Source organism: Phyllostomus discolor, chromosome 6 (assembly GCF_004126475.2).
Source record: "Phyllostomus discolor isolate MPI-MPIP mPhyDis1 chromosome 6, mPhyDis1.pri.v3, whole genome shotgun sequence".
Taxonomy (NCBI): Eukaryota; Metazoa; Chordata; class Mammalia; order Chiroptera; family Phyllostomidae; genus Phyllostomus; species Phyllostomus discolor.
The window spans coordinates 161993260-162007255 of NC_040908.2; the positions used below are offsets into that span (position 1 = coordinate 161993260).

The 13996-nt window shown below is 40.0% G+C and overlaps 1 protein-coding gene across 1 annotated transcript; it reads right to left on the reverse strand.

The window, feature by feature from the left end:
* Positions 1 to 9826: 9826 nt before the first annotated feature.
* Positions 9827 to 11249, reverse strand: LOC114500522 (eukaryotic translation initiation factor 2 subunit 1-like). The gene is given in 1 exon segment (XM_028517229.2): positions 9827 to 11249. A coding segment is annotated over 1 exon segment (948 nt). The 5' UTR covers positions 11156 to 11249; the 3' UTR covers positions 9827 to 10207.
* Positions 11250 to 13996: the final 2747 nt, after the last annotated feature.

Here is a 13996-nt window from a genome sequence, read left to right on the forward strand (position 1 = left end):
GTGGGGGTTTCTGGGAGCTTGGTTGTTTGTATTTGCTTTAGTGCAATAAGAAACAGCAGTGTTGGGAACTCTTCATCCTTTGGAGATGGTGAGTTATCCACTGACATGATCAGTTTTTTGACACAGTTACCAGCAAAGCTGTAGTACTCAAGAACAAACATTGTCTTAAGATATCTTCCAAAGTTATGAGGCTAGTATAGCTTTATTTACAAAAACATAGGGTCTAATTCAAAGAGAAAAGGATATTTCTATTAGTTCTTATAAGTTCCATAGAAGTTATAGAACTTCTAGATTTGCACATATTAATATAAATATTGTTATTCATGATGGGCAACTGGCTTCCAAAATATTACATGGCGACAGGTTATAGCAATAACCTCTGAAGTCCAGATATCCTCTAATTTCCCTTTGCTATAGAAGCTCAGCAATGACTTCTGGGGGGACCTACTAAACACAGAACATGATTTTACTCTTGTAAATAGTTTTAGGCTCTGACTCTTCTAAGAAGTCTCCTCTAAATGGCTTGCTGTTCAGGGTTCTGTTCTCTACTGCACCTGCATCTTCTCTGACAAGGACCCTTTGGTTACTCGTCACTCATAGCAGCATTATTTACAGTAGCCAAGTGCTGGAAACAGCCTTAGTGCCCATCAGTAAATGAGTGGACAAAAAAACTATGGTACATTTACACATGAAATACTACACAGCAGAAAGAAAGAAGGAATACCTACTCTTTCGCAGCATGGATAGAACTAGAAAGTGTTATGCTAAATGAAATAAGCCAGGCAGTGAAAGACAAATACCATATCATATGATCTCACCTATAAGTAGAACCTAATAAAAAAATTAAAAAAGAAACCAAGTGAGCAAAAAGAACCAGAGACATGGAAATAAAGAACATACTGACAGTGACCAGAAGGGAGAGGGGAGGCGGATAATGGGGGAAAGAAGAGAAAAGGTCAAGGAGCATGTATAAAAGACCCATGGATAAGGACAACAGGAAGGGAAGAGAATGTGGGATGGGGGTGGGGGCAGGGGAGAGCAATGGGGGATAAATGGAGACAACTATAATTGAGCAACAATAAAAAAAATTTTCTTGATAAAGTAAAAAATAAAAAGATAAGCTGAGCTTCCAAGGCTTCCTGTGGGTTTCTAGCACTGAGCAGGGCTTAGGAAATCATAGACAAGAAAGATGGAAGATAGAGCAGGTAATATTTTGGTTTCAGGCCAGCCCTCCACCTATCTGTTTTGTAAGCTGATATGTTTGTACACTGGGCTGCCCAACAGGGGCTGGCCTGTTTACACCATTCTTGGAGGGCTAGGTGGTCAGAGTGACTCTGGCCCTGTTGCCATTTTCTTCTATTTTAAAAGATTTTATTTGTTTGTTTGTTTGTTTGTTGTTTATGGGAGAAGGACAGGAGTGGGAAAAGAGAAAGAGAGAAACATCTATATGTAAGAGAAATACTGATCGGTCACCACACACATAACCCCAAATGGGGGTCTTGGCCCACAAACCGGAAATGTGCCCTGACCATAAATCAAACCAGTGAACCTTCAGTTTGCAGGCTGATGCCAAGCCCACTGAATAACACCAGCCAGGGCTCCTTTTTCTTCATTAGTGTTGCATCCCACTGCCCCATCCGACTCCATACCTCCTCAGTCTATAGATCTCCATCCTCCACCTGATCCTCCACTCTGTTTTCAGAGCTTCCTTCCTGACTTGTCTGACCTGTGAGTTAACAAATGTGCCCCAGATCTGTCCCGCCTCCTATACTGTGGATCACCTCAGGGAAAGCAATGTGAAACACACCTGGGTGCTTCTCCAGAGAGGTGACACCTGCCACCTGCACTGCTGTAATCACCAGGGGGCTTGTTGGAACAGACTCTCTTCCCTATCCTTCTGCTCACATTATTTGCTCTGTGTGCTAGGTCCCTCATCCTGGGGTGCCCCTTCACCAACTGGGGTAACAGATCACTGCCACCTGTGGGCAATAACTTGTGTGCTTGCTCTGCACTTTTCCACAAGCCATCCACTGCACACCTCCATTCACTCCATCCCCTCCAGAGCAATGACACATGAAAACTGGAAGAGACCTGGGAGATCTATGGATAGATGGAAACACACAGGTGGAGAGAAAAGGCATTTTCCCGAGGTTGTCAACCCAGCTGGGAGCATAAGCAAGGCCAGAACCAGAACTCCAGAAGGCCTGTCCAGGGCTCCTTGCAGAAGCAGAGACACCTGGTGGGAAAAGCAAGGTGATTTAGATCAGAAGACAGTGTCTCTAGCACTTTAGCAACCACCACTTCCCCCCAGCTTTCTTCCACATCCTGACACCCTATTCCAGTGGCAATACTGCTGTCACCAAAGTCACCAATGTCCTCTTGTTGCCAAGCTCAATGGTTCTGTTTTCATACTTACCGTTTTTGACCTTTGCAGAATTCTGACCCAACATTGTTGAAAACACTGTCTCCTGGTTCTGCCACAGCCTCTCTCCAACCTGACATTTTCCAACTATGAAATTATTGCCATTCTGGCAGATGGAATACCAGCTGTCTCAGTGATTTGGTTTTTGAAATCTGATACCAATGGGTAGAGCACCTGTTCATGCATTCTTTGGCTATTTAGTTTTCCCGTTTTTCTAAAGTCACTTAATTTCTTTTGCCTATTTTTCTGTTGGGTTGCTTATCTTTTCTTTTTGATTCTTTGAGATTAATAGTCTATTCTGTGTGTTTCCCCCCTTATTTTTCAACTTGTGTGTTGCAAATATCTTTCTACAATATATTGTTTTCTTCTTTTACTTTCTTTATGGTATCTTTTGATGAGCACAATATCTTAATTTTAATGTGCTCTAATATGTTTAAAATCTCATGGTTTATGCTTTTTGTATTGTGCTTAAGAAACATTATCCTGGGCCCTGGCTGGTGTAGCTCAGTGGGTTGAGTGCCAGCCTGAGAACCAAAGGGTCACCGGTTCTATACCCAGTAAGGGCACATGCCTGGGCTGGGGACCAGGTCCCCAGTTGGGGGCCTGTGAGAGGCAACCACACATTGATGTTTCTGTCCCTGTCCTCCTCCCTCCTTTCTACTCTATCTAAATTTAAATAAATAAAATCTTTTTTTTTAATTTAAACATTAAATAAATAAATATTTCCCTAAGAATCACTACAGCAAGGAGAGCAATGCATAGCAAAGCAATTCAGCAAAGTGCTGCTCTCTAGGGTCAGTAGAAAGATGAGCCTGGATTACAAAAGAGGCTACCAATGCCCAAGAGAACTGCTTGGAATCAGGTGGCTCTTACAGGGGCTTTACAGCTAGAAGCCTCCACATACCCACATAGATTGAAGATTTAATCTACAAAAACAGGACCATATCCTGACACTGGCTTATACACACTGGAAGTAACACTTCTAGTGAGTAAGAAGGACAGTTACGTCTTCACTGACAGCCATGTTTCAGCTATTGCCTTGGCACCTGAAGCACAAATAGACGAGACAGATAGAAGGGGGCCCACCCCCCATCAACCATTCCGCTAAGCCATTGGAGCCAAAAGACTAAGTTAAGGCAGAAGGTAAACTTTGACTCATGTATGAGGATTGAAGGCTGAAAATGATCACTCTGAGCCTTAACAGCCTACATGAGAACTCTTAATAACAAAACTGAAACATTATAATGGAAAAAACCATCCCACCCACCTTCAGTCACCACAAGAACTAAAACACCACAAGTCTATTGCATGAACCTGAGTGCCCTTCCCCAGACCTCTGGTCCCGCCTTCCCACAGTACTTACCATTCTCAGCTCTCTTGTGTGCCTAGCACAACAGGTACACCTAATATACGGGAATGCCTATGGCAAAATTCTACTGCTCGTGTGAGCTCACCCAAAATTGTGCAGCCCGAATATTGGAATTGCACTGGCAAGCTTAACTAATGCCCTGTGATGGCTAGCACTCATTGTTCAGCATGAGAATTCCTGGGGGGGAACACTTAAGGAGTCCCCAACAGTCCCACCAGCCGGCTCTTCATTGCATGTGCAAGAACTTCCAGAGTTCTCTTTGCTGTGCACCGTTCACATTCTGCTATGTTCTGACTCATTCATTCCTTTTTAACACCATTCACACTTCACTGCCCCCACTGATCCCCACGCTCTGCACAGTTGAAAACGTTGATGAGTCTGTGGGGCTTTACAAACTTTCTCTACCATTTTCCCTTAAGACACGTACCTTGATTACTGTAAACAGAAACGATAGCACAAACATAGGATGATAATCTTAGATGTCCTCCCTGCTGCCTGTGATGGTGTTCAATCTTGCACATGGGTATGATTCCACTCGTCCTGAAAAGCCATGTTGCAAAATGACCTCCCAAAGTCAGGTTTGTGTACACTGATGGGCTGGTAAGAAAAAGTATTGAAACATTGGTGCTTGGAGATCGAAAAAGCTTATTCATTTTGGGCCAAGGTGAGAGGACAGGAGAGGGAAATCTCCCAAATCCACCTGTCCTCAAAAAACAAATGTAGCAAGTTTTTATGCAGGTAGGGAATAGAAGAAGGGAGTTTCAGAGAACTGAGAAAACAGCGTGTTTTCTTCAAGGATAGATAACGCTTTTTTATCAGACCTGGTGGCCCTGGATGCATCTTTTCCTGCTTGACAATGAACCAGTAGTCAGCAGCACCAAATTCTATTGTGAGACTAGGGCTGCAGGGTTGAAGAACAAAAATTCTGAAAAATATCTCATAGTTGTGCATTGGTGACCTCAATGATTAAAGTAAAATGCAGAATGTAGACCATCGTGAACCATCACCATTGATTAACCTGTCATTGTTTCGTGTTTAACTAGCTGTGTGTTTCTCCTTTATCTCAACAAAGTGTGCTTTTAAACATTTCTCCTGGAACTCACTTTATAGTCATGCCTTCAGACGTGGCCAAACATAACGTCACAGTCTGGGACTGTAGTTACTCAACACCATAGCAATTGAAACATTTAGTTAAAGCCTATACTTCTATCCTAATTCGATCTAAATTATTTCATTGTAGCTGCCAATATACTTGATCGTTAAAACCACAACGAGCCCTGGCTGGTGTAGCTCAGTGGATTGAGCACCGGCCTACAAACCAAAGGGTCACCAGTTTGATTCCCAGTCTAGGGCATGTGCCTGGGTTGCAGGCCAGGTGCTCAGTAGTGGGCATATGAGAGTTAACCACACATTGTTGTTTCTCTCCTGCTCCTTCTCTTTCTCTTCTCCTCACTCTAAAATAAATAAAAGCTTTAAAGACAATAGTAAAAAACCCCACAACAGACATGCACACCCTAGCAATTCTTAGAAAAAGAAAGTGCCAACCACAGGGTGATTTCTGGGAAATTTATGAACATGTTATTGTTTGTCAGAGGGAGTGGGGGAGGGGACAAGTCACTAAAAGCATTTAGAGAATAGAGCCAAGGATGCTAGATGTTCTGGAAATTCAGGACAATCCTAAATAAAGCCCAATTGATTATCGTCTGACATCACTTTGGAATGTCCCATCAGACATTCACAGAGAAGATAAACCTATTTATCATTATCTGGGCCTAGAACTTCATGAATAATCCTCATGTTTTGATCATATATAAAAGTATCTAGCAGCGTGGCTGCCACCTACTTGGCTTTACTTGAGACTTCAAGTCCCAGGAGGGATTCACTGTGTAAGATAATAGGAAGGAAAGGCATTGCCACTCATGCTCAAGTCCCCACGACAGCACAGCCCTAGCCAGTCTAATTTGCTGCTGCCTCATGCAAACAGCTCACAGAGAGAAATAGTGACCCTTTTGACATAAAATCATTATGAAATTGGAATAAACATGTGAGGTCCAATGAGCTCTTATAATTTTATTTAATTTTAAAAACCAAATTAATGGTTTTTTTAATACTTCATATTATTGCCATCTTGTATGTCAACTTGAGAGGGCCCCCAGGTGCCCAGAGAGCTGGTTAAACATAATTGCTGGGTTCCTGAGGATGTTTCCTGAGAGATTACCATTTGAATGGGTGAACTGGGTAGAGCAGAGGGCCTTCCCAATGTGGGTGAAACTCACCCAGTCCACTGAGGGCTTGAGCAAAAGAGAAAGGCAGAGGAAGGTTGAAATGCTCTCTGCCTCACTGCTTGAGCTGGAACATTTTACTTCTGCCTTTGGCACTCCTGATCCTCAAGCCTTTGGACTCGGGATGGCTTCAACACCATCAGTTCTCTGGCTTTAAGGTCTTCAAATCATACCACCAGCTTTCCTGTGTCCTGAGTCTCCAGCTTGCAGACAGCTGACCATGGAACTCCTTAACCTCTACAGTCAGGTGAGCCAACACCTTATAGTAACTCTCTCTCTCTCTCCCCCCTCTCTCTCCTTCTCCCCTCCCTCCCCCACGTTCTCTCTCTGTCTTTCATGAATGGTGCATGTTAAGGTTATAAATTGGGTTTTCACTGTTGTTTTCAGTCTTATCTGATTCTATTTCCGGGAAAGCCTCTTTTATAACCATTTTCTCCTAATCCATTCTGATACCCCATTGCTTTTTGAAGGCAATGGTAGCCAAGATTAAGTTTAGATCATCACAGGAACATTTATGTCCCAACCTATGGTAGGATCTCTCAGGGCACATACATTCTCTGGGATATTTTCTACTTCCTCATCCCACAACACAACACAGGGGACTGACATTGTATTTGCCTTGGTTAATCATGAAAACACTCATTTCTCTACTCCAACTTTCTGTAATTGGCTTGGTCTGCCTACATTAATATTAGAGATTAATATTTTATTTTCGTTCTCCTATCTTAGACTAATTAGCCTATTCCTTTATAACTTTATTCTGTTCTTTATTACTTACAGTAGTAAGTTTTTACTCGTCCCTCTACTCCTTTTGTTTCCTTTTTGTTGAATTTATTGGGGTGACACTGGGTGACCAAATTATACAGGTTTCAGGTTCACAATTCTATAACCCATCATCTGTGCACTGTAGTTTACATTCCCCACCCAAGTCAAGTCTCTGTCCATCACCATTTATCCCCCCTTTACCCTCCTCCACTTCTCCCCACCTCCTCTTCCCCAAGGGATACCACACTGTTGTCCACGTCCATGAGGTTTTCTTTTTTTGTTCAATCGCTTTACTCTGGCCCTACCCCACAGTGGTCAGTCTGTTTTCCATCTATGAGTCTGTCTTCTACTTGGTTAGTTCCTTTTGTTCACGAGATTTCACATATTAGTAAATCATGTTGACGTGTCTTCCTCTGACTGCTTATTTCACTTAGCATAATGTTCTCCAGGTCCATACACGCTGTGCAAATAGTCACATTTTCTCCTTTATTTTTACAGACAAGTAGTATTCCATTGTGTAACTGTATCACCTGCTTTTGTACCCACTCATCTACTGATGGACATTTGGGCTGCTTCCCAATATTGGCTATTGTAATAGTGCTGCACTGAACATGGGATACATATATTCTTTTGAATTAGTGGCCTGGGTTTCTTTGGAGAAATTCCCACAAGTCAAATCACTGGGTCTTCCATTTTTAAAAAGCAATTCCGTTTTTTAACTTTTAGAGGTAACTCCATACTGCTTTCCACAGTAGCTGACCATCTGCATTTCTACCAACAGTGCATGAGGATTCTTTTCTCCACATCTTCAACCAGAACTTAATTTATTGATGACAGCCATTCTGACAGATGTGAGGCGATACTGTGAATTTTAGTTGCATCTCTCTGATTAGTGATGTTGAATATATTTTAATGTGTCTTGCCCAGCCATATGTCCTCTTTGGACATGTGTCTACTCAAGTCCTTAGACCATTTTTTAATTGAACTGTTCGTTAATTTGTTTGTTATGGGCTTTGGTGTTGAGTTATATACATTTTAGATATTAACCCCTTATCAGAATGTGATGGTGAATATGTTCTCCTAGTCAGTGGGTTGTCTTTTTCGTTTTATTGATAGTTTCCCTTGCTGTGCAAAAACTTTTTAGTTTGATGTAGTTCCAATTTGTTTATTTTTCTTTGTTCTCTTGCCAAAGGAGCTATATCAGAATACATATTGCTACAAGAAATGTTTGAGATTTTACTGCCATTGTTTCTTTTAGGAATTTATGGTTTGAGTCTAGCATTTAAGTTTTTAATCCATTTTGAGTTAATTCTTGTGTATAGTGTAAAGAGGTGGTCTAGTTTTTTATTTTGCATGTATCTGTCCTATTTTCCCAAACAACCATTTCTTGAATATACCATCTTTAGCCCATTGTATGTTTTTGCCTACTTTGTCAAATATTAATTGGTTATATTGGCATGGGTTTATTTCCAGACTCTCTATCTATGTCTGTTTTTATGCCAGTACCATGATGTTTAATTACTATGACCTTGTAGTACAGTCTGACATAAGGTGCATAATCCTCCAACTTTGTTCTTTTTTCTTAAGATCACTGCATCTCTTATGGTCTTTTGTGGTTTATATAAATTTTTGGCATATTGTTCTTGTCTATGAAATATGCCATAGATATTTTAATAAAAATTGTGTTGAATCTATAGATTGCTTTGGATAGTAGAAACATTTTAATGATGTTAATTCTTCCAACCCAAAACCATGCTATATGCTGCCACTTTTTTGTATCTTATTTAATTTCTTTCTTCGGTCTTATAATGTTCCACGCACAAGTCTTTTAACATCATTGTTGTTTTTTTTTTTTAAGATTTTATTTATTTATTTTTAGGGAGGGAAGGGGGAGAGAGAGAGCGAGAGCGAGAGCAAGAGAGAGAGAGAGAGAAGAGAAACATCAATGTGCGGTTGCTGGGGGTTATGGCCTGCAACCCAGGAATGTACCCTAGCTGGTAATCGAACCTGGGACACTTTGGTTCCCAGCCCATGCTCAATCCACTGAGCTACGCCAGCCAGGGCTGTTGGTTTATTCTTAAGTGTTCTTTTTGAAGTAATCATGAATCAAACAGTTTTCTAAGTTTTTCTTTCTCATAGTTCATTATTGGGGTATAAAGTTGCAACTGATTTCTGGATACTTATTTTGTATCCTGCTTTTTTGCTGAACTCATTTATCAGTTCCAGTATTTTTTTGGTGGAATCTTTAGGATCCTCTATATGCAGTGTTATGTTATCTGCAAATAATGACAGTTTTACTTTTTCCTTTCTAATATGGATGCATTTTATGTCTTTTTCTTGTCTGACTGCTGTGCTAGGGCTTCCAGTGCTATGTTGAATAAGATGGTAAAAGCGGACATCGTGTCTTGTCCCCAATCCTAAGGGAAACAGGTTTGGTGTGAGCCCATTGAGTATATTGTTGGATGTGGGTTTGTAGTATATTGCCTTCATTACATTGAGGTATGTCCCCTCTAGTCCCACTTTGCTGACAATTTTTATCATATATGAATGCTGAGTTTTATCAAATGCTTTTCTGCATCTATTGATATAATCGTGTAGTTTTTATCTTTCATTTTACTCATGTGGTGTATCACGTTCATTGATTTGCAAATATTATACTCACCTTATGTCACCATAATAAATGTCACTTGGTCATGGTGTATGATCTTTTTAACATTTTGGTGGTTCTGGTTTGCTAATATTTGTTGAGGATTTTAGTTGTGTGTTCATTGCGAAGATTGGCCTATAATTTTCTTTCTTTGCAGTGTCTTTATCTGGTTTTAGAATTACAATAACACTGGCCTTGTATATGAACTTGGGTGTATTCCCTTTTCTTGAATATTTTTTGGAATAGTTTCAGAAGATTAGGTTTTAGTATTTCTTTGAATGTTTCATACAATTACCTGTAAAGCCATCCCATCCAAGACTTTTGTTTGTTGGGAGTTTTTCTTTTAATATCCCAGAAATTTATTTAATGTTTGCTTAATACATTTATATAGAAAGATTGGGACTATTTGCTTTGGGTGCCCCCGATAAATTACATGGAGGCACTGAACTACAAAGGCGTGTCAATCTGGAGACATCAGAAATGGAAAACCCAATTTTATCACTTCTTAGCTTAAAAATGCTCAACGTCTTGGAGCTACTGTGTGAAAACAGCTGATATTTTAGGAGGGCATTTCACGTTTTGGTCTGTTAGAACACTTAAATACTTGGAAATAAAAAATATTCAACTTTGAAGTTTTCAATACTGAAAAAACTTTTAAGTCTAGGGTTTATAGCCAGGAAGGGCTGTTTTGTGTTCCTTAAACTGGACTGTTTCCTACAACGTTAATCTTCAGCTTTGGCTTCCATTTCTTCTGCGTCATCATCTCCATCCACTTCTGCATTTTCTCTCTCAAGCCTTTCCAGCTGCCTCGCAAATTCAGTTTCATCTGTATCTGTGACCACTTTGGGCTCCATTTGAACATCGAAGACACCCCTCTTTTCTTCAATCTTTTCTTTAATAACAGCCATGGCTTGATTGAGGACGGAGAGGCCTTCTGTCCTCTCCAGGGTTGTTGTAGTCATCACATACCGAGGAGGAGCTATGACATTAATCTTGATGGGCATGGTCTCTGTAGAACAGTTCAAACCTGCTCGCAGGGCTTCTTTCACGGCGTCAATGCCTTCATAACCGTAGCATGCCACTTCAATATCTGCTCGAATTTTGACAGCCTGTGGGGTCAAACGCCTATTAATATTGTTAATGAGCACTTCCCGTTCATCTTCGTTCAAATCTAAACTATCCAAAATAGATGGGTCTGAGACTGCATGCTTAAATGCATCATAGGCACCGTATCCAGGTCTCTTGTACTTGTCATCGAAGACCCAAGCAGTCCTCTGGAACAGGCTTTCCAGCTGCTCATCCTTGGTGTACTCTAACACCTCAGCAACATGACGGAGAATGCTGTAAACAGTTTTGGATTTGGTGAATTTATCTTCACATTTGATTGCTTCCTCTGGAGAAACTCTTCTTTTTGACAAATCAGTGTATCCTTTTTCTTTGTCCACTCTAATGACAACCACACATTCATTCCTGCCAATTCAGATGAGTTTATTTATAGAACGAATACGCCTTCTGGACATCTCACTAAGAAGAATCATGCCTTCAATATTGTTGTATTCCAGCAGGCTGACGTAAGCCCCCATTTCAGCAATGGATCTTACATTCACCATTACTACATCTTCCACCTCGGGAAATTTGTGTTGATAAAATCTACAACTTAGACCCGGCATTCTGAGGTAACTGTGTGAGTCCTGTAGTGGGGTCCCGGACCGCGCTCTTTAATCGAAGAGAGAGTAGTGACCCACTCGCAGCAGCCATCGATTCTCCGGGAGTTTTTTTATTACTGCTTCAATTTCACTAGTTTTAATCTGTGTATTCAGGTATTCTGATTCTTTCTGATTCAGTTTTTGAAGATTGTATGTTTCTAGAAATTTATCTGTTATACATAGGTTTTGAATTTGTTAGCGTATAGTTGTTCATATTTTTTGCAATCTTTTGGGGGGGTGTTGGTGTCAGTTGTTACTTCTCTTTCATTTCTGATTTTATTTATTTGGGTTCTCTTTGTTTTTGTTGTGATGAGTCTAATGAAAGATTTGTCAATCTTCCTTATCTTTTCAAAGAACCAGTTCTTGCTTTCCTTTATCTTTTGTATTGTTCTTTTTTACTCCATTTCATTTACTTCTGATCTTTATTATTTCCTTCCTTCTACTCACTTAGAGCTTTGATTGGTGTTCTTTTCCAAGTTCTTTGAAGTGTGAAGTTAGATTGCTTATTGAGATTATCCTTGAGTCTTGAGATAGGCCTGTAATACTATGAATTTCCATCTTAGGACTGCTTTCACTGTGTCTCATAGGTTCTGGGTTGTTGTGTTCTCATTTTAATTTATTTCAAGGTATCTTGTGATTTCTTCCTTGATTACCATTGTTAATCCATTTATTGTTTAGCAACATGATATTTAGCCTTCATGTCTCTGTGTGCTCTTGATATGGTTTTCATTTTCTTAAATTTATAGAGATTTGTTTTGTGTTTTAACTTGTGATCTATCCTAGATAATGTTCCATGCGCACTTGGAAAGAACGTTTATTCTTTTACTTTGGGATGAAATGTTCTGAAGATATCAAGGAAATCTTTCTGATCTAGTTTGTCATTTAAGGTCATCATTTGCTTGTTGATTTTCAGTCTGGATGACCTAACCATTGCTGTCAATGGAAGGTTAAAATCGCCTATCATGACTGAATTACTGTCAGTCTCTCACTTTACATCCATCAAGATTGGCTTTACATATTTTGCAGGTCCCATGTTGGGTGTATAAATGTTTACAAGGGTTATAGCCTCTTGTTTGATTGCCCCCTTTATCATTATGTAGTGTCCTTCTTTGTCTCTTACTACAGCCTTATTTTAAAGTCTATTCTGTGTGATCTAAGTATTGTATCTACCTTTTTAAATCCTTACCATTTGCATAAAATATCTTTATCCATCCCTTTATCTTTAGTCTATATGTATCTGTCATTCTGAGATGAGTCTTCTGGAGTGAGTATATATATGGGGTTTTTTTTTTCTTATCCATTCAGCAACCCTATGTCTTTTGATTGTAGCATTTAAGGCATATACATTTAAAGTGCCTATGGTAGGTGTGTATTTATTGCCATTTTATTCTTTTAACTATGTTCCTCTGTCCCTTCTTCATCTAATTCTGTTTCTTCTTCAAGCAGGCTCTTTGACATGTCTTGTAATACTGCTTTGGTCGTAACACTCTTTTAGCTTTTTCTTGTCTGAGAAGCTGTTTTTTCTCTTTCAATTTTAAGTTATAGCCTTGCTGGGTAAAGTAATCTTAATGGAAGGTCCTTCCTTTTCATCCCTTTGAATATTTGTTGCCAGTCGCTTCTGGCCTGCATAGTTTCTGTTAAGAAATCAACTGACAGTTTTATGAAGCTCCCTCGTAGGTAACTGTCTTTCTCTTGTGGCTTTTAAGATTCCAACTTTTTCTTTAACATTTGCCATTTTAATTATGATGTTTCTTTGTGTGGACCTCTTTGGATCCATCTTGTTTGGGACTTTCTGCACTCCCTCTAGTTATGTGTCTTTTTTCTTCACCAGGTCAAGGAAGTTTTCAGTCATTATTTCTCCAATAGGTTCTCAATCCCTTGCTCTGTTCTCCTTCTATTACCCCTTTGATGTATATGTTGTTGTTGTTTTCATGCTGTTCCAAAGGTGCCTTAAACTATCCTCATATTTTTTAATTCTTTTTTTTTTCTGCTGCTCTGATTGGGTGTTTCTCCTACCTTGTCTCCAAATTGCTTATTTGGTCAACTGCTTCATCTAACCTGCTGTTCATTCCTTTCAGTGTCTTCTTTATTTCAGATATTGTATTCTTCATTTCTGACTGGTTCTTTTTTTATGGTTTATGTATCTTTTTCATGGCATAGAACACTCTTATAACCATTGTATTGAACTCTATAACTGATCAATTGCCTGCCTCCATTTCATTTAGCTCTTTTGCTGGATTCCTCCTTTTCCTTCATTGGGGTGTGTGTGTTTTTTGTCTCCCTAGTTTGGCTGTCTCTTTTTGTTTGTTTCTGTGTATTGCATGAATCTTCTATGACTCCCAGGCTTTGTGAAGTTGCCTTATGTAGTAGGTGCCTTGTGGTATGCAGTGGTGCAGTCCTCTTGTTCACCTGACCTGGGTGCTCCAGGAATGTTTCTTTTTAACATTATGTGTGTCCTCTTGTTGTAGTTGAGTTTTGATTGCTATTGGCATGTTCATGCATGGTATCAAAACTCAGGCTGGCTCACTGTGAGGCTCAACCCTGACCACAGCATATAAGATGATGTACATGTGCAGACCACACATAGTGGAATTTTTCTCAGTGGGGTTTGGTGCCTACCAAGCTCTCCCATTGGATTTGCTGCTTATGAAGCTTATTGGATCCTGCTCTGATGTTGTCTGAAGCTGGCCACTAGGGATGTTTGTTCTGGGCCTCTAGGAAGAGACTCTGCTGCAGGCCAATGTCAGAAGCTGCCTTTGACTGGCCCTGGGCAACCTGTTTGGAGCTACAAGTCATCCACACTTT